The sequence below is a fragment of the Natator depressus genome, chromosome 15 (genome assembly GCF_965152275.1).
Source record: "Natator depressus isolate rNatDep1 chromosome 15, rNatDep2.hap1, whole genome shotgun sequence".
In the NCBI taxonomy this organism is placed as follows: Eukaryota; Metazoa; Chordata; order Testudines; family Cheloniidae; genus Natator; species Natator depressus.
In genome coordinates, this window is record NC_134248.1 from 21789667 (window position 1) to 21810738 (window position 21072).

General features: G+C 43.8%; 1 protein-coding gene across 1 annotated transcript in view; it reads left to right on the top strand.

The window, feature by feature from the left end:
• TMEM132D (transmembrane protein 132D) overlaps positions 1 to 21072 on the top strand; it is a 398801-nt gene that overhangs the window by 248371 nt on the left and 129358 nt on the right. Inside the window, exon 4 of the mRNA XM_074972451.1 lies at positions 7995 to 8178. Within this exon, the coding sequence (XP_074828552.1) occupies positions 7995 to 8178 (184 nt within the window). The remainder of the gene's footprint in view (positions 1 to 7994; positions 8179 to 21072) is intronic.

The window sequence follows — 21072 nt, forward strand, 5'->3', positions numbered from 1 at the left end:
ACAAATATCTATGCACATGAGTAAATTTACTTACAGGACTATTCCAGGTATTGATGTGAATATGTATGTTTAGGATCAGGGCCAAAGTTTGTGATTCATTAGTTATGTGCCTGACTGTGCAGGCATTTACTGTCAAGCGCAGACTAATTGCGATGAATTATCCTGCAGTACACTGGGATTGCTCTCAGTAGTAAATGTTTGCAGGTTGGACCCTGTATTTTCTGCTTGCATGCAGGAACCTTGGGCCTCTTTCCACACTGTTAATCCAGTGTTATGCCGGCACAATTCAGCTCTTTTCCATGCAATTACTTTCATTTAGATGAACACGGAAGTGAATCAAGCCCCTTGAGCCATCTACTCTCAAAATCATGGAGAAAGGGAGGCAAGATGAAAAGACACAAAAAGAGAAAACTATTTTTGAGGGAAGACTATTACACCAATGACAGGTCTCTACCTGGGTTTCTACTTGTATTTAGTTTTAGGAATGCTGTTGCAGAGGTGTCTGGTGTTTCAAAATATAATCTAAACAGGAGAGGGAGCAGATAATTCCAGAGTGGAGATCAGTGATGGAAGCTGTCTAAAGGTATTTTGAGATAAGATCTGAGGGAGAAATGAGAAATTTGGCTAGTAACATATTATATTATTCAGCCAAATAGTAAGTGTCTTCATGTGTCAGAGACTTAGTGATGTACAATCCACACAATACCTCTGTTTTTAAGAAATTGTCATACCAAAGAAGGAGCTATGACTTTATTTAGGAATGTTGATAATGGGGAAGGACAATATTGTGATTGAAGCATTGGGACTCAGGAGATCTGGGTTCAATTCCTTGTCCTGCCATAGACTTCCTGTGGGACTTGGGCAAGTCCCTTAGGATTTGAGTCAGCAAAGCACTTATGTGTTAATTTCACTGGTGCCTTTATCTCTCTCTATTTCAATTCTCCATATGTAAAATGAGGATTGTACCTTCTTTCTCCTATTCTTTGTCTGTCTTATCTGCTTAAATTACAAGCTCATTAGGGCAAGGCTGGGCTCTTACTATGTCTACATCTGCACTGCAGCTGGAAGCATGCTTCCCAGCTCAGGTAGACAGATGCACTAGCTCTGCTTGGGCTAGCACACTAAAATCAGCAGTGTAGCCAGAGATAGCAGAGGCTAGCCACCTAAGTACATACCCGGGGGGTCCAGGCATGCTTGGACTCAGGTGGTCAGCCCAAGTTGTGCTATCTCTGGCAACACAGCTATTTTTAGTCAAGCTAGCGTGTTTGTCTACCCGAGCTGGGAAACATAGTGCCACCCACAATGTAGACATATCCTCTATGTACATACAGCGCCTAGCACAATGGAGCCCCAGTCTCAGTTGGGCCCTTCAGAGGCTGCTCCGAGATAAATAACAATGGCCATATGATGAGGCAGAGTGGCCCCACAATGGCAAAAGAGAGGTTAAGGAAGCTGACAGGGTCCTCACTGGCAACAAAAGTTAGGGAAAGTTTGTGGGCCCAGTTGGCCCCACCCCACTGCATCTTCAGTGTCAGGCATGGACAGAGCAGATAACAGGAGAGGGCCTAGCCCAGTTCAGGGCCAACGAGGAGGGAAGATGGTGCTCTGTGTCTCTTGGCGGGAGAGAAGCCTGGCCTCAGCACTGAGACGGAACTCGCTAGCCAGCCAGACCAACCCTCCTGGGAGGGGTGACCCAGATCCTCAGGAAGGGAATCAACAGAAGCACAGAGTGTTTTGGAAACAAGCCTAAATAGAAGGGTAGGTCCCCACTGAGGGTTTGTGGGATGACCCTGGTTTTGAATGGTGTTTGTTTTTGTTCCTGATTCCCTTTGATCCTTAAACAGCCTGAAAGGGGTAGGACTGAAGGGTGTTTAGGCAAGAAGCCCAAATCACCACTATGCTGGACCTCACTGGGATAGAGACACACCAGCGGAGACCCACAGAGGGGTGAGTTATGCCCAGAAGGGACACAAGGGGGTGCCACCCTGACAACCCCATCACAAATCCTGTATGGCTGTATGTATGGATTGCTTCCCTCTGATTCTCTCTGTTCCGCTGTATTGTATATTAGACAATACATATTTAATGCTTTAAAACAATAAAAGTGAAGGGAGCGAGGATGGACGGGTGGGGAGACAGCCTGAGAAAGCACCTGCCGTGTTTTATCGGACTTCCAGTTCCCAGTAAAAACACATTCTTACCCCTGCAGCTTTTCCGCCATTGCTTCTTGATTGGGCTACTTCAAAAGTGCTTGATGTTTACTGAGTGTCATGCTGAATAATGTATTGGATTATTATTAGATTGGTTGCAATGAATTCCGTGTTGATGTATCATTTCCTTTGCATAATGTGGCAAATAACGACTGGATTTATTATGTCGAGAGAAGTTCGGAGCGTTGACAGGGCTCCCTCAACTGAAATGCCAACTCGATGGGGAGTTTGTGCTTTATATTTAATGTTAAATTCAAGCTGTTGCACATTCTTTGCTCCCTTTTGAAGGGAAAAAAATATCAAATGACTGCCCAACTAACACCACCCAGAGAGACCTCTACAGCTGGAAAATTGTGTTGCATAATTCATTTAAAAATAGCGCAGAGTTAATCAAAAAATTATTCAGCAAATATTATTCAACCAGCTCTGTTGAATCATGTGTTATCGAGATGGGTCTAATCTTTTTAAGCACCACCATTTCATGATTAGCAGGCTCATTCTTTTGCAATTTTTCTTGCTGGTTGGCTCATGTCGTAGGCTGATTCCTAAAGAAAAATGACCGTTCAGCCCACCCATTGCTGCATATTTAATGCTAAAATGACACTGGATAAAATTAAATTTTAATTTATTACTGGATGTCCCACCTTATATATCAGTGGTGAATGATGGTCTTTTGCTTGATGAACTGGACTAGGATTCAGGGGATACTGTTTTCTGGACTTCCTGTGACACCTTGGGAAAGTCTTAATCTCCCTGGACCTCAATTACTCATGTGTAATGGAAATAATAGTCTTTTGCTTCTGCTGTCTATTTAGATTGTCCCCTTTTTGGAGCAGAGGCTGACTCTGGGGTCCCCGTCTGGGTTGAGACCTTTGGGGCTACCTTGAGACAGCTGGTAATAATTTTGATTGGTTACATTTTAATATTCTAATCTTATCAAAGGAGCCAGGGGGTTGACTGCACTGCTGGTTGTTTAGGAGACCACGCACGTTATAGGGTCAACTGTATTGAAAAAAGCTCTTAGCTTTAACTCTGTCTCCTGGTCCATTGCATTTATGTATGCTGTGTACTCTCTGGGGGTTCAAGGCCACAGCTGAGCTCAGACCACATTACCCCATCTAATTATAAATGTAGAAGGTAGGTTGGTTGAAGTCAACATCAGAGCTGCTAATTCTTGAGATTTCATCACAGTCTTACAATATCTTTAAGTCCCAGCTGCTAAAATCAAGAGAATGCATGAGAATCACAGCTTTCATTTAACCAGACAAACTAGGTAAGTTCTATCCCTTATGGTTGCAAAGAAAAGCTTGACTGTGTAAAGTGAGTGCTCTCAAAAGGCTCAGAAACCAGAAAGCAAATAAAAAGACCCCCACATTTTTTAATTTGGCAATCCTGTGGTTTACAAAATCTCCTCATTTTGGGGGAGCCTAACATCATTTTTGAACCCTTGAGGATGGCAGCATAGCCCCAAGGAAGTCACCAGCCCCAGAGATATCAAGCATTTGAAGCTTTTGTATTATTAATGAAAAGTTTTTCCCCCTGTTTGCTTTCTGTGCTGTACTACTGAGATCACATCTTGCTTGAAGCAGACATGACTGTGTGCGTCTTATGTGTGTTCCTGACTGGGTAGTTTTAGGCTTGGTCTGAGCATGGATCAGAGAACCCTTCATACTTTTCTGTACATTTTTTGTATTAATGTTGAGATCCTTACTGATCGCTAAAAAACTTCTTGACCTGTCAATTAAAGGAGTAAGGGAAAGAGCCTTCTATTGCTAACTAGGTCTGGTTGAAACTGTTTTTCAATGGAAAATTGGGTTTTTGACTAAATTGTAGTTTTTCATGAACGGTTAAAACTCTCAAGGGGGAGACCATGGTGATGTAAAGTCAAACCAAGGAGCCCAGCCTACAGGAGAAACTAGGAATATGAAGAATCCCAAACTACAACTCCCAGGAGATACTGTGGCAACATTCCTAACAGAAATGTTTTGGTTTGGGGACAAAATATTTAAGTATTCAAATTTTTCAGTGGAAATATGAATATTCAGTGGGGAGAAAAAAACATTTTTTGGCCAGCTGTAGGGCTGACAGTGTGTCCCATTTCCACAGGCATTGCTGTGTTGTCGTTCTTGTTCTTTGACAATTGAGAATATCACAGAGGGTATGAAAATCATTTCATTTTACTTTGGCCTGCAGTAGTATTTAAGGGAAAATGTGCAAAGAAGATGCTTCCTAGTGAACGGGCCTTTCCTCTTGTTGTTGTTTTTTATTGAATATTTGTATTGTGCCAACACCTAAAGGCCTCAACCCAGTTGGATTCCACTGGGGTAGGTGCTATAAATGAGTATGATAAATGAGCCCTGACCTCAAAGATCTTACAGTCTAAAAGAGGGAAAAACCTCCAGTCCACAAAATGTGCAAAATCTTAATATCCTTATTCATCTTTTTTCACCTAGTCTTTGTTCAGGTTTAACTCCCATTGACTGCAGGGAGAGTTTTGCCCGTTGGGTAAAAATTGAGGCCCGATTTAACAAAGTACAAAAGCACAAGCCTAACTGTTAGCACTTGATCCATTGATGTCAGTGGGACTAAAGCTAGGCAGGTGGTTAAGAACCCTGCCAGATAAGCGTCTGAGTTAAGGAGGAGAGTGATGGTATAGAGGCAGGAAGGGGGAAGTAAGTGTACAGAAGGTGAAGAGAATATTTTTTAAAAGGAGTCAAAAAGGTGTGGGGGTGTGTGTGTGAGGGAGAGAATGGAAAACTCCTCTGTTCTTCCTCTCTAGCCTCTCCCACTTTTCTGTTATCCTATCCTCCAATTCCCTTCTCTTTTCCTTCATCTTCCCCTCGCTTCTTCTGCCTTTCACTTCTCCCTCTTGCCTTCTAATCCCTTCCATATCTTGAAAAGTTTTCATTCTTTCTTTTTGTTAAATCCTCTCCTTGCAACTGCCACTCTCCTTGCAACTGCCATGCCGTCTCCTCTGCAACGCCAACCTCCCCAGTAGCACATTATATCCGTGACTGACAGGAGACGCTGCCTGTGACAGCGCCAATTCTATAGAGCCAGGGACGAATAGCAGTGGCCACCGGTGCAGGAAAAGATTAAAGAAAGAGAGCTCAGAGCCAGGATGCTTCTGTACAATGATTACATTTGTTTCTTTAACAGAAGTAGAGTTGGCATGTGTTGTACAAAGCAAGATAAGTATCATGCATTTATGGGTCGTGCACGGCCTGCTCCTGTTTATACAGTAAGGCTAACTGAGTTTCAATTGCAGCCGCTGCATAAAGCAGTTTTCTGGTCCCACTAAGGTCAGGGTGGGATATGGTTGCATTCAGTATTCGTTTGCAAACTGCACTCTCGTGGGTTTGATATAAAGTGATGAGCAATTGAATAAAATGTAAAATCATTCAGCGACATTAATTCTGCAAGTGTGGAGTGGATGCAAATGCTCCTTTTTTAAAAGTCTCTGTGTGACAGCGATGACTCAATACATCCATTAGAGTCCAGACTTTCAGCGGTCTGCCGATTAAAATCTCCAAGCAGTGGCTTTAGACAAGGAATTGAACAGCGCTGAAATGATAAAAACCCTAGGCATTTTGGGAGCAGTCCTGAATTGGGGCTCTTGTCACAACTGGTTCTGATCAAAGAGATGACTAGTTTTAACTCTCTTCCTACAGCAACCAGGGAAGATTGCAAGGTTTAAAAGGTTTCAGAGGAGCAGCCGTGTTAGTCTGTATCTGCAAAAAGAAAAGGAGGATGTGTGGCACCTTAGAGACTAACAAATTTATTTGAGCATAAGCTTTCGTGAGCTACAGCTCACTTCATTAAAAGTTTTCCCATCAGCTGCTTGCTGTTTTCTCTCTCTTCCAGTTGTGCCCTCTGAGACAAGGTTGCTTGAGCAGCTTGTGATCCGTCTGTAATTGTGACATTCCTTTCTTCCTCTCAAGCTGTCGGGTCTCATTCCTGCATTGAAATGGATTCAACCTTCACCATTCACCGCTACACACCTGCGTTACAGATCACTAAATGGCCTTCAGTGGCTGAGGGGTAAAATCACTGTCAGCTTCAATATCCCTCAAAATGTTGCAGTGCTAGGGAACTTCACTGTACATCCTGAGGTTTTTGGGGCCCCTTTATAAAAGCAAAAAGAAAAGGAGTACTTGTGGCACCTTAGCGACTAACAAATTTATTTGAGCATAAGCTTTCGTGAGCTACAGCTCACTTCATCGGATGCATACAGTGGAAAATACAGTGGGGAGATTTTATATACACAGGAAACATGAAACAATGGATGTTACCATACACACTCTAACAAGAGTGATCAGGTAAGGTGAGCTATTACCAGCGGGGGGGCAGAAAAAAACAAAAAACCTTTTGTAGTGATAATCAAGGGGGGCCATTTCCAGCAGTTGACATGTTCTTTTGTAGTGATAATCAAGGGGGGGCCATTTCCAGCAGTTGACAAGAACATGTCAACTGCTGGAAACGGCTCCCCTTGATTATCACTACAAAAGGTTCCCCCCTGCCCCCCCCCAGCTCTCCTGTTGGTAATAGCTCACCTTAAGTGATCACTCTCCTTACAGTGTGTATGGTAACACCCATTGTTTCATGTTCTCTGTGTATATAAAATCGCCCCACTGTATTTTCCACTGCATGCATCCAATGAAGTGAGCTGTAGCTCACTAAAGCTTATGCTCAAATACATTTGTTAGTCTCTAAGGTGCCACAAGTCCTCCTTTTCTTTTTGCGGATACAGACTAACACGGCTGCTACTTTGAAACCTGTCTTTAGGAAAGCAAGTGGTCCATAGATCTCACCTCAGCAAGACGTGCAGTAGAATCTTTACCAAGCTGTTTCCTATGCAGTAGCTGATTTTATCACAAGGTTTACAGGCTCTAACCCTCTGAGCCCCTGATCAGTTCCCCGCTTTAAATCTCTCCTGTACAGCCTCCATTTTCCCTTTTGGTTGTGATTCATTTGCTCTCTAATGGATTTTGTAACACAGTGTACAAAAGATACACCATAAAAATAAACAGCACTGTAATGGTGATATATCAGACACTCTAATGCAGATGATCCAGGGATATCACAGATAAAACATTGTAGTTCTCTGCTACCTTTTACCCAAAGATCCCAGAATACTCTGCCAACATCAACCCAGCCTTGTAACACCCTGAGGAAGTAAAGCTGTAAGGACTATTGTCCCCATTTTACAGATGGAGGAAACGGAATCACAGAGAGTTAGAGGGTTTGCCTAGGGTGTCACAGTAAGGCAGGGGCAGAGCCAGAAATAGCCTCCAGTTTCCTCCATCCTCCCCTTTTTAAAGGACAGAAACTGCTTCAAAGGAAGGATCTACAACAGCCTCACATCTCAGTGGCCAACTGCCTCTAGGTTATTCCTTTTGCATGTTGCTTTTAACAAGGGGGAAATATAATCTGATGGTTGGAACACAGAGCTTTGGAGTCAGGCATTCCTGGATCTGCCACTAACTCACCCTCTGACTTTAACCTCAACGCTTAACCTCTCTCTAACTCCATTTCCCTATCTATAAAGCACAGATAGTACCGAGCTACCAATTTTGCAGGGGTGGTGCAAGGCCTAGAGAATGTATGTAAAGTGCACTAAAATCCTGGGATAATACATGGAAATAGTTAATTGATTTCTAATTCCTACGTCCCATAAATCCTCTCTTAGGAAGAGCAATAATCCAATGATTTATTAGTATAGATGCAATTATATTGCTGGTTTGTCACTCACCTGAATTAAGGCATCTCTCTCTTTTTTTCCAGGGCCGGCAGTCCTTCCTCAGAGATCATGCAGATTGATTTTGAAATTGAAGACCTAAGTGATCTACCTGGGACCCAGCTGATCACGTGGCAGGTTGAATATCCTGGGGATACGACATCTGATCTAGGAGTCTCCAAGATCTATGTAAACCAGAAGGATCTTGTAGGAGTCCTTCCTTTGGCCATGGTAAGGAAATGCCTATTACTTGCGAGGTCTGAATGTTGCTTACAACTATGGCAGCAAAAGTACATACATTCTGTGGAAAAGGGTAGGGAAGAGCTCCACTACAATGATGAGGTTTTTCTTAAGACTTGAGTCCAATGTTCTTACCTTGTTGCTAGCTGATCAGAGAAAACCAATTACAATTTTCATTCAAGAGTACTAATATCTACAAAGTTACATAATTTATTTCCCTAAAGTATTAAGAATATAATTAATGTTGATATTACAATACAAATTGAGTTAGTCAAATCAAACTGTTAACAGTAATACAATTTAAAATTGGATAACTACAAAACACATAACTGAAGACCAATTGGTCAAGTTATTGCATGAATGCAATAGTAATCAAATCACAAAGTTAATATAACAAAAATGATTAAATTACTTATTAAATCTTGCAATCTCTGTGGGGTTTACTTAGCAGCTTTAACTTTCCCTTGTGGAAAGAATAGGCTAAGGTTCAATTTTTTATGTAGCCCATGTGATTCTTAGAGATCTATGATAAGATTTGCTTCAAACATAGGTTAATCCATTCCTAACGGTAGCTTCTACTATGCATATATACACACACTTGCTATGACTATTAATGGACACCCTCTCCCCCAAAAAAGACTGGAATAGGTCTTTCCTGGTACGCATCCCCACATAGGTGTTCACATGTCCTGTTAAAGAGACAAAAAGAATAAAGTTACTTCGAAAAAGCTGGTCTTGGATGCTTCAGATTCAGTCAGGAACTGCCATTTGGGAAACCAGGCAATGTCTTGTGGTTCAGGAACCATCACACGAGTAGGCGTTCTCCTTGTAGGGTGTGTTTTCTTAGTCACAAGTTTGTCTCCTTCCCAGATAAGTAACATTAGAGACTAACAGGAGGGGATTATTCTACCCAGATGATCTCAACCCCTTGTGTTTAGGTGAACAGCTAAGACTCTTCAGTGGCTCCTTGTCTGTTGGGGCCTGTTGTCTTCTGGGTCATAACCTATGACCCGTTGTCCTTTGAGTTACAAAATACAAATGTAATTCCTTACCCATTCACACGTCTCTGGCTCACATTTCCTCAAGATGGACCAGGCTTCGTAAATAAAATAAGAAGCATGTGTGGAACTGTCACCACATCTGGGATACTGGGTGAAAGGTTATTTCACTTTCTCAAGGCTCAGAGTCAAGCTGCTTCATTAACTTATTAAAAATATAACCAAGTAAAGTGTATCTTCTGTGTCTACATGAGTATGTACCTAGATGTTCTACATGAGTATCTCAGTAAAACAGCTTCTGACCTCCAAAGCTCTGTCTCATTTATTGCTGAGCGTGTGCATAAAGGCTGCCACAGTTGCCTGCATAGGGTTTAATCCTGCTCCCTTTGAATAGAGTTTTGCTGTTAACCTCAAGGAGAGCAGGGATTGAGTGGATGGTCATGGCATCCCCAGTATTCTACCCTTACGCCTTCTGTGGCACACAAGGGTGTCCACAGGCACCAAATTCAGCAAGGTACTTATGGACCTGCCTACCTTTAAGCACACGTATACTCCCATCATGTCACCATTTAAATTTAAGCCCATGCTTAAGCCTCTTCCTGAAGTGGAAGCTTTTATTTCTTTCAAACTGTGGTTCTGATTTATGTGAGGGGCAACCAGTCACAATGTGTCACTTTCCAAAGAACTGTGAAGTACGTGGAGAATGAAAAACACGATGTAAAACCAAATATCTATTTTCCATCAACCCACTCACAAGGATAACTCCATAATCACTATACAGAGAAGATGCTTCAAAAACAGTTTTTACCTTGATCTCATCTAAGAAGACACTTGGATGCTCCAGATTCACACTGGAAACAATGTATTCTGTGGTTCCTCCCTCCCTTAAATTACCTTACAGTCAGGGATGAAGTATAATCATCTAAGATTTGATTGCCCAGTGTCTGCTCCTAGACCATCAATTAGAAAATATTGACACATGTTATTATTTAGCACTGAAAGAAAAATAAAAATCAAATCATGAAGTGTTTAAAAATAAAAGGAACCTGGATTGTTGCCTAGTGACAGCCAGTTAATTATTATGCCATTAGTGAAGGTTGAGGGTGTTATTGTGCACGTCAGAACTACACAGAGCTGATATGGGCCATTATTGTAATTTACCAACTTTAGAACAACTCAGACGTCATTCTGATGCTTTATTTCACCAAATGGTATTTCACTTCTCTCTCTCTCTCACACACACACTTTTTTTTTAATGGCTCTAGTTTCCAATGCTGCAGTATATATCATAGTTGAAACAGCTGCTTCCATCTGGGATTGTGATCACCTATCACATCCTAGCCATGTTTTTTTATAAACGTGTTGCTTTACAGGAATGTTTTCATATGCTAGTTCTCACTGTCAAGTAGTGGGTGAGCTCTGCTAGTTTGTTGATAACAGAGGGAGGCTTGAAGGAGGTTGGATCCAGTCTGAACTTCCACAAAGTTCGGAGGTATTCAGAGCTGAAACCCTAGATTTGATCTGTTTTATGTAATCTGTATTATTGGGGGTTGGGTTTGCACCATGTCTGGATGAAAGGGTAATGTGTTGCCTTCCTAGCAGTGCCAGCAGAGGAGAACACTATTTCTGCCTATGTATGCCCATAACCCAAAACATAGCTGGGTAGAGTAGATCATATTTTTTGGCCAACCATGTTCCTTGTAGTTGGATCAAAACAACCAGTACTCTGTCGTCACTCGACAGATAAATGGGACAACATGTTGTCAATAAGTCTAGAATTGTATACTCACTTCCGATGAAGTGAGCTGTAGTTCACGAAAGCTTATGCTCAAATAAATTGGTTAGTCTCTAAGGTGCCACAAGTCCTCCTTTTCTTTTCACTTCATTATGAAGTCTACAAAGTTATCAGCAGATGACATTTTGCAAGGCAACAGGTGTTTGGGATAAAGGGTGACAGAGGAAGCATAGATATATGGCAGGGGTCTCATGATTACTGACAAACCAAGGATAGAGTTAACATTCTTTGTAATAACTCCAGGGTTCGTGAAGAATCCCAAGGGTATCACAAATCTGAAAATCTTTGTAGTGCCTCACTGTGCACTTAGTTAATGATGATTCAGGTGCAGACCTTTCAATATGTGTAACTCTTCGTAGTCTGGCACTTCAGAGTTCCCTGTGACCTTGTCAGAGCCAGGTTTTTTTTTTTTGAGCGGGTGAGGGGTAGGGAAATAATTTTTTTTTTTAAATAAAAGCCATATTAGCCATAGTCTGCTGTTTAGGGAAAACAGCAATGAAAGCAAAACTGTTAAACTGCTCATATATTTTTGTGAGTTGGGATGAGCTCAGGTTAGCATTGTTGGGCTTTCATTATTTATGGAGCATGTAATTTCATGTTTGTAAGTACCAAAATGCAGCGCAATTGAACATGGTGATTAGAAGCTAATCTCCAAAAGAACACTTTTACATCTTAAAATTGTATACATTTTTCCTAATAGACTACCACTTAATACCCTACCACCCTTTTCTATTCTTCAATTTCTTTTTTGATTACTCTCATGGATTTGTGATTCAGTAACAGCAGCATATCAGTCAGTTTCATGAACTGTATTTTTTAAGTTAGAAAACTCTAAGAGAAAAGATAATTAAATTCTGATTAATGCATCTGGCTATAGATTTTATCCTGGGTCATATCAACATCAAAATTTATTGGAAATTTCCCCATTAAAATTATTAGGGCCGTTGCTACAACAGCCTTACCCTTCCCCAATACTGGCTGCAGTTTTCTACAAGAAGCCAGCATTTTAACTTTTGGGACTCCGGCAGGACTATTGAACAAAAACAAGCATAATAGGGCTCTAGGATCTTGATGAGAGAAGCTATGCCGTGCATATAATGGACGTGTGGGTACCTTAAAGACCAGCCCCTTCTGACACTTTAATAACTAAGCCCTTTCTAATTTTAAAGTGTGACAAAATCCATGTAGGTAAGTTATGCGTGAGAACCAAGCATGCTCTTGCCAGTGGGATGAGAAGTAGCACGGCCGAAGACTTGTTTCGTTCAACGTGCGTTGCATGAGCCTTACCTTGCCTTGGAACATTAATCTGCACCCCCCTGTGGAAGTTGGAATATGTGGGGAACAAGTGCCCTTTTAATCAGCTTTTTGAAAAGTGACATTAGTGCTGCTGAAAGGCGTCCTGCAGACTGAAATCCTCTAGCCAGAGAGGTGTGGCGGAGGAGACAACAGTGCCACTTACCCATGCTCTCCCACCAATATTCTTCTATCACCACAATCTGCAGGGAGCCTCTCTAAGAGCTGGGAGCGTAGTGCATTGTCCAGGACCATTCAGTCCCGATCTCTGTGCTGAGACTGCCAACCCAGGGGCCAATTAGTGCCAATTGCAATGTGGAGGCGTGTTTATTAGGGACTGCAGTGAGACATTTTGGGACTGATCCAAAATCCATTCAAGTTAATGAGAGTCTTTCCATTTATTTCAATGGACTTTGGAGATGGCGCTTTAAGGGAGGCTACCAAACAACCTCCAGATTTTCGGTCACTATTGATCTGGGATGAATTTGAACCAGTGATAAACTGTATCACCAATCCCTTGAGTAATCCTGTCCCCAAAACCATTGTATTTGGCTTATGAAACAGAGTAGCTTTGTTGGTCTCCTCTGACTGGCCACAGCTTCTGCTTTCTCTTTTATCTTCTGACCTGAGGATTACTCAAATCCAAAAATAAGAGGTGACTAAAGCACCTTTCAGGTTCTGATGATCCAGTGATCCCCAAAACCAATATTGACAACAAACACTGATGTGCTGGAGACCAGCCAGCCTCAGTAGTCCATAACTCATAAACATGGGCTTGCAAGTCAAATTTACCAATAACAAAGCACTCTTACGCCCAGATAAATCACTTACAACATCTGGATAGGTAGTCAGATTATGGTGACCACCTGTTCTGGCACTGGGGATGCACTGCTCATCCCCTTAAACTGATGAAATGTAGGCAGAGATGCTTATCCTGGGTGCTACAGATTACAAACAGTACATGGCCTATCACCACAATTGCTTTGCAGTGCATCTTACAGGCCTCACAGAAATGCTGTGTCTCATTTACATAAAGGGGAACATCCCACAGAGCAGGGAGAATGAGGTGAATATTCCTTCCCTTAGATGGATTATTATGACCACACATCAGTTAAAGAAGTTTGGGCCAGATTCTGCTCTCAGTTCCGCGGAGCAACTCATCAGTAATCATTGTGGCCCAGTGAGTAGGTATCCATACCCAATGTTATTGTATAGCAGTGTAAATGCAATTCATCACCTAATGTATCACTTAGAGGCTGTTCCACCTTAGTACAGCCGAGCATGATGGGGATCTTTCTCTGCCACTCCCTCAACTCTCAGGTTGTAGAGTGGCAGCAGAACTGCTCTGCAGCCCCATCCTAATGCTATAGTACTTTACACCCCCTCTCCAATGGGGAGGGATTCGAGGGTCTTTTCAGAAGTCGAACGTCCACCCTTGGCCCATCCTACCCACAAATACCATGGCATAATTCCGTTCAGAGAGCACCTGCCGAGCTGCAGTGCACAATGTCTGCTGTTTGTGACAAGGGACCTTGTCGATTTCTTTAAAATCCTTGGAAATGTGAAGTTAAAGCGGTGTTAGTGCCATTCGTTTGTTACCTGAAATCATCATCGGAATCTTCCTCAGTATAACAACACCTCACCCAGAGTTTTGCTGAGCTGAGGGCTGATGATATACCATGACAGCCAGAAAGACTCTACTCCCCGATTTTCCTGATACAGCATTATCTTTTATGGTCACCATAAAGAATCAGCCTCACCGTTTTTATTTGGGGTTTTTTTTTTTACGCTATTCCATCTGTTTTGTTAAATAATCAACTAGACAATGTTTACTGTTCCATTTCTTTTTTTATTTTTAAACATCCCATCGGCTATTTCGTAATTATGACATTTGCCTTTTGTCGAACCTCAGTAATTCGGAGTAGGGTGAAAGATGCAAATAGCGCTGAAGCCATCTGTAAACCATCTGTAATCTCTATTGGACATAGGCAGAAGGCAAGGTTAATGTGTTGGTAAATGAATGAGTCAAAATCTCATCTGTTAGTGATTAAAACAAATCCATTTTGGAGTTGAACTGTGATTGAAATACCCAAATCACCTGACTGCTTCAGTGTTTTCCTCAAAACTTCTCCATACTGGGACCCCTTTTCAGTGCATCCCACCATCTAGCTAGCACCTCACTCATATTTAGCAATCTGGGGACAACAGGGAAGTTATGCCCCTCTGATCCTTGTTTATGATCTCCCTGTGGGTCGTTGTCTCAAGGCTGAGAACCCCTGTCCTAACTAGAATAGCCAGTTGATTGATGCTAAGCAAACACTTCTCAGGGTAGCTAGCTTGAATAACAGTAAGAGTGAAGCTTTGGCAGCATGGGGCATCCGCTGTACAAGCCCACCTGGGATCCTGTGCATGTACTCAAGTGGCACTAGCCCATGCTGCCAAAGCTTCACTGCTCTTGTTATCCAAACTATTTAGATCAAAGCTAGTTGGGTACGTGTACATGTGCTGCAGTCCCTCCTCTGATTGATTGCAGTACAGATTACCCTCAGTTTCAATCTACTCACATTGCACAAAAATGTCAGCATGTCGGTTACTTTCCCTTCACAAATGTCTTGATCATGTTGCGGGTCTTTTCTAGTTAGTTCTGGTTTGGGGGGATTTTCCGGGCCAGGTAGCTTGTTGGACCTGCCACTTGTGACAGGGTTCAGCCAGATGGCTACAGGAGAGTGATAGAAAGCAGATATATTAGCCCCAGGTTAAGCAAGTCCCTTTTCCCTGGGTAAGGTAACAGGGGCAGTTCCAGAACAATCAGGAACTTGCTGGAACCAATTAAGGCAGGCAGGCTAATTAGGACACTTGGAGCCAATTAAGAAGCTGCTAGAATCCATTAAGACAGGCGGGCTAATCAGGGCACCTGGTTTAAAAAGTCAGTGAGGGGCGCGCAAGGAGCTGAGAGTGAGAGAGCGTGCTGCTGGAGGACTGAGGAGTACAAACGCTATCTGGCATCAGGAGGAAGGTCCTGTGGTGAGGATAAAGAAGGTGTTGTGAGGAGGCTATGGGGAAGTAGCCCAGGAAGTTGTAGCTGTCACACAGGTGTTACACGAAATACTGTAGACAGCTGTGATCCACAGGGCCCTGGGCTGGAACCCAGAGTAGAGGGCAGGCCTGGGTTCTCCTCATTCCCCCAACTCCCTATTGGATACAGGAGGAGTTGACCTGGACTATGGGCCCCACCAGAGGGGAAGTTCCCTGGCCTGTCTCCTGACCCACTAGGTGGATCAGCAGAGACTGCGGGGATTGTTCTTCCTTTTGCCCATGCTGGCCAGTGATGAGGTTAGCTGAATGAATGGCAGGTTTGAGCCACTAGCAAAAATGGCCAAACTGAGGGCTGCCATGAATCTCTGAGGCGAGCAAATCCGCCAATAAGTGCAGGACCCACCAAGACAGAGGAGGAACTTTGTCACAAGCTGTGCTGCACAAATCCTATAGACCTATAAATCAGCACAGTCAATTATGGAGCCCAGCTGGATCAATAAGACAAATGCAGCTGCCCTGATGCCCATGGTATTATGGTTTAAAGTTGTGTCCTTGGACTAAAGTGTCCTTGGACTTGGCCTTCAACTAAATTAGAACCTAGTGCTGTGATGAACATGGGAACCATGGTAATATTTTTATGATCCACATGTATGCCTCAGTTTCCCTATGTAGTTTGTACTGCTATACATTGAGCATAAAAGTGTGGATCCTTGGGGTCTGGCACAATAAAGGGGTTACATCCAGGGGACTACTTAAAGGCGGGGGCATAGCAGAGACCTTGTAAATCTGTGACAAGTGCCTTCACCTGGAGATTGTCAGACAGCAAATAATTCCTAATTAGTTCATGGGAAGTTGCAGAAAGACTAATGCTCTGTGATCCGAGTGGGTGTCCAAAAGAACCAGGGCCATCCCCAGTGGTGGCACAAGCAAAAGCTACAAGAGTCTCAGTCCATCAACCACTCTCAGAAGCTGATGTTTTAGAGACATAGTGGAGATTAGGTGCAGAGTGTTTACATTGTTCTGGCTGGTTGTGCTGATGTGTTTATAATCCAGCAAAATCCAGGTGAGTTTAGAGGGGGACTCTAATTCTGGGGTTCAGGGTTACTAGTGGCTCTGCAGCCTGTCACGTGGATGTGTATCTGAGGGTTCAGGCAGTGCTGCATGAAATAGAGAGCTATGAGTTTTTTTCAGTGACAGTGAGTAGAGAACAATATCTTGGCTGTAGAATTCTATAGTACCATGGTTCTCACCTCATGTTATAACAGACGTGAGACCTGGTTTCTGATTTGCTCAAGTGCTGACCACTCACATCTGCAAAAGAAAGCAGGGGAGCTGTGCTTTGAACATATATAAATTGCTGTATAATGTTAAATATTCTGATAAATCAGATCCTAGGTGTCTCGAATTGGGCACTCAAGATTAGTGACCATAATCTCTCTGTACCTCAGATCCCCATCTGTAAAACGAGGCTAATACCCCTTCATCTCACTGGGGTGTTGTGAAGATAAATTCATTAAAGTTTGTGAAGCACTCAGAGACTGTAGAAAACCCCATGAGCTAGAGCAGGGGTGAGTAAACTTTTTGGCCTGAGGGTCACATCGGGTTTCCAAAATTGTATGGAGGGCCGGTTAGGGGAGGCTAAGTCTCCACAAACAGCCAGGCGTGGCCCGGCCCCCACCTCCTATCTGACACCCCACCCCCTGAAGGCTTCCCCGGGACTCCTGCCTCATCCAATCCCCCCTGTCCGCCCCCCCCCCGGGACTCCTGCCTCATCCACTACCCCCTGCTCCCTGACAACCTCCCACCCCTCACTTCCCCCTACCACCCCATCCAACCCCCCCCCTCATTCCTGACTTGCCCCCTGGAACTCCTGCCCTATCCAACCACCCCTTCTCCCTGCCCCTGACTGCCCCCCGCCGCCCCATCCAACCACCCCTCCTTCCTGACTGCCCCCCCGAGACCCCTGCCCCATCCAGCCCACCTGTTCCCTGCCCTCTGACTGCCCCACCCCCATCCATACCCCCTCCCTCTGCCCACCACCCCCAACTCCCCTTCCCTCTATCCAACCCCTCCCTGCCCCCTTACCGCACTGCCTGGAGCACTGGTGGCCGGCGGCACTACAGCCGCGCTGCCCAGAGCACCAGGTCAGGCCGCGGCTCTGCAACTGCGCTGCCCAGCCGCGCAGAGCGTTGTGCCGGCTGCGTGGTGCCCTGAGTCTGCGGGGGAGGGAGACAGCGGGGGCGAGCCTCCTGGGCCAGGAGCTCAGGGGCCAGGCAGGAGGGTCCCGTGGGCTGGATGTGGCCCACGGACCATAGTTTGCCCACCTCTGAAATTGGATTGATAGAGCAAAACCAAAATTTCAACCCCAATGGTTAAAGTCACGAAGTTATAAGAAGCTGAAAACGGGGTCTTGTGTCGGGTAATGTTCTGGGTTTTTTTCCAATGTGCATTACTTTACATTTATCCACTGTGACAGGGTCAGGCCAGATGGCTACAGGAGAGTGATCCTATTGGGATCCAGGAAGTGCTAAAGGACCCCTCTGCAGCCTAAGGGGAGGATCCACAGGACCTGGAAACCAAGTGATTTCAAGTTTCAGAGTAACAGCCGTGTTAGTCTGTATTCGCAAAAAGAAAAGGAGTACTAGTGGCCCCTTAGAGACTAACCAATTTATTTGAGCATAAGCTTTCGTGAGCTACAGCTCACTTCATCGGATGCATTTCAGGGGACAACTAATGAAATAACAGGGACAGGAGTGCGGTCAAAGAGTCAAATGAAGGGAACTTGATGGGGACACCGAGCAGAGAACCCCGTACAGCGCCCACTGCTCCTCAAAGGCGTCAAGGGAGTCAGTGGACGCTGCCCAGAGGAACTCTGCCTGGATGCTTGAATGGACGGAGGATCGGAAATAGGCCCCACAGTCACAGGAGAGTCCGTCAGCCAACCTCCTCTCCTTTGTTTTATAGATGGCCGTTTTATCCAGGGCCAGGAGGAGGTCGACCAGGAGGTCCCGTGACTTCGTGGGGCCACAGATAGGGAGTGCATAGATAAGGAGGTGAGGGGAAAAGTGCAGCCAGAAACATAACAGGATATCTGTGAGGAGCCAGAATAGGGGCTGCAGCCTGGTGCACTCCAGGTAAACATGCACCAGGGTCTCCCTCACACCGCAGAAGGGGCAGGTGTCCGGGACAGTCGGGTAACATTCGTAGGCAGTGTGACCAGCCCTGCCTAAATTATGACTCTTCCATTGGGCATAGAATGCTGGCAAAGGCAGGGGAAGCCTGTCATCAGATCTGTCTCACTTCCTTGAAAGATTCCCTAACCCTCATGTCAGAGCTGCATATAACAGAGCTTCTTGTACGATCTGCGTAGCTAGGGAGTAGTGCAAATGCTCCTACTTTCTACGGCAAGAATCTCAGAACGGTTCAACCTAGGTAGGACAGTGGCCGCGTAGCCCTGGATGACCTCATATTGATCATGCTATTAACATTTCAGAGCTGATCGTTTAGTTTTGCTCCTGCCCAGAGTCATCTCAGTAATTCAACTCACTGGCAAACAAAGCAGCCCACCTGGCACTAGAGCCAAATTAACAGCTTTCATCTTTTCTAGGGACAAGCAGAACTTTTTGTTCATTTGAGCTTTATCAATCTCAGCTCCTTTTTGTTGGTTGTGTTAAATACCTACATGTCCTTTGATACGCTTTCTTTCCCTTTCACTGAATGCACCTGGGCAGCTCCTAAATTTGATTAGAGTGCAGTTAGTGTGAACTTAAAATTAACCTCATTACTAACGACTTGAAACCAAGGTGGGGAGGAAACTTAATTAACAATGAAACAACTATTGCAGTCTGCCTGGCAGGGGCAGTATCTCCAGTTACAACGCTCATGTTCTTTTCTCCGTACTAGCCATATTTAGAGTGTTCGCATGTTGAATTATGAAGTAGCAGCAGCAGCTCTGTCCATTATCCATCTGATTTTGACCCCTCTTTTAAAATCCAGAAACAATGAAATACCAGCCTCAAAACTGGTAGGCAGGTCGGGAGCAGAAGTAGAATTTTGCCTACTGACTTGGAAGTAAATCAGACCTGGAGACTCCTGATTTATGACAGCCTAAAAAGAGAGGCACTTTCCCCCCCCCGAGTCCAGTTTGCTACTTTGTAGCAAACAAAACATAAAGAAGTAGGGGAATCAGATTTTGCTTATCTGGGCTCCAACTCAGGCAAGCACCCTTATTCAGGAAAACACTTAAACACATGATTAAATGCTTTCCTGAACAGGGGTTGAACTTAAGCATGTGCTTAAGGTCTTTCCTGAATCAGAACCTTCATCAGGCTTGCTTGCACAGGACCAAAGTGTAGTTGCACCAACTCAAAATTTTAGAAGTTAAAGATTTTAAATGGCAGAATCAGTCACCTGGTTATATGAAACACCCCTGTAAAACCACTGCTATGTTCCATGTAACAGCCCCAAGCAGAACCGGTTTTAAACTTTTAGGGCTGGTATAATTCCATTGATTTTTGTAGTAATTTAAAACACTACTGTAGTATTTCTTTTACAAGGGCAGCTATATAAAAAAATCTGGGGAAAGTGAAGGTTCTCTGTAGCTGCTGAGCACGGAGTTTCTTGTCAGTTAGAGCATGTCGTAAGCTTTATTTTTAAAATAAGCTTTTTGTTCTTTAAACTGTTCTGGAGTCTCCTTTGATTTTGCAAGTGGCTGCCTCACCACAGAAGTTTCACCTGACACTTATTTAGCAACATAAAAATATAAACCCGGGCTACCTATTTATCATTTCCGGAGATGGTCATGTTGTTTTGTCATCATATCCATTTTGTCTGGCAGGCAGTGACATTTAAGCTGTTAAATATCTTGGAGCCAAAAGAACAAATGTAAGTCTGATATTGTACCGTTAGATACTTAATCTTTCGACTTCATCCCAATGTCCTGTTGTTTTGACTTATAGCAAACGTCAGTAGAAAAAAACCCATTTCTACATTCCATTAATATAAGAATCTGGATTGATAGAGCAAAACCAAACTTAATCAAAATGTGCTTATCACAGAGAAAGTATCTCTTTGGAGTCTCAACGCTAAAGTAATTCCATGTAATTACAGATGCCAGCAGTCCACACTGTGGCTAATACACTGCAGGGCTGCTGCAAACTAATAATGTGCTAATGGCTTCTTAATCATGCTTATTTGAAACATTCCATTTATTATTATTTATTTATTATTTTATTTGTATCCCAGTGGTACCTACATGTCCTGCCTGAGACTGGGACCCCATTGTGCCAGGTGCTGTACAAATACATAAAAGGCAGTCCCTGCTTTGAAGAATGTAGTCTGTACAGACAAAAGGAGTATATATCACCTGCATTTTACAGACGGGGAATTGAAACATGGAGGGCAAAATCCTGACCCCACTGAAGTCAACAGGAGCTGTGTCATCAACTGTAATTGGGCCAGGGTTTTGCCTAGACAGATTAATTGACTTGCCCAAGGTATCAGCATGGGTGCCTGTTTTGAGAGCCCAGAGTCTTAAGCTTCCCTACCTTCCTATTGCACCTCCCTGACCTTATCATCCAGCGCTGAGAGGGTAGTTAGCCTCCATGACCAACACAGGCTGCCTACTGCCAAAATGGGGGTCAGATTGCTGCTGTTCTTATTTGTGTTGTATTAATAACAGGAAGCCCCCGCTGAGGTCAGGGCCCCATTATGCTGGGCTGCACCATCACATACGAGATGATTCCTGCCCTGAAGAGCAGTCTA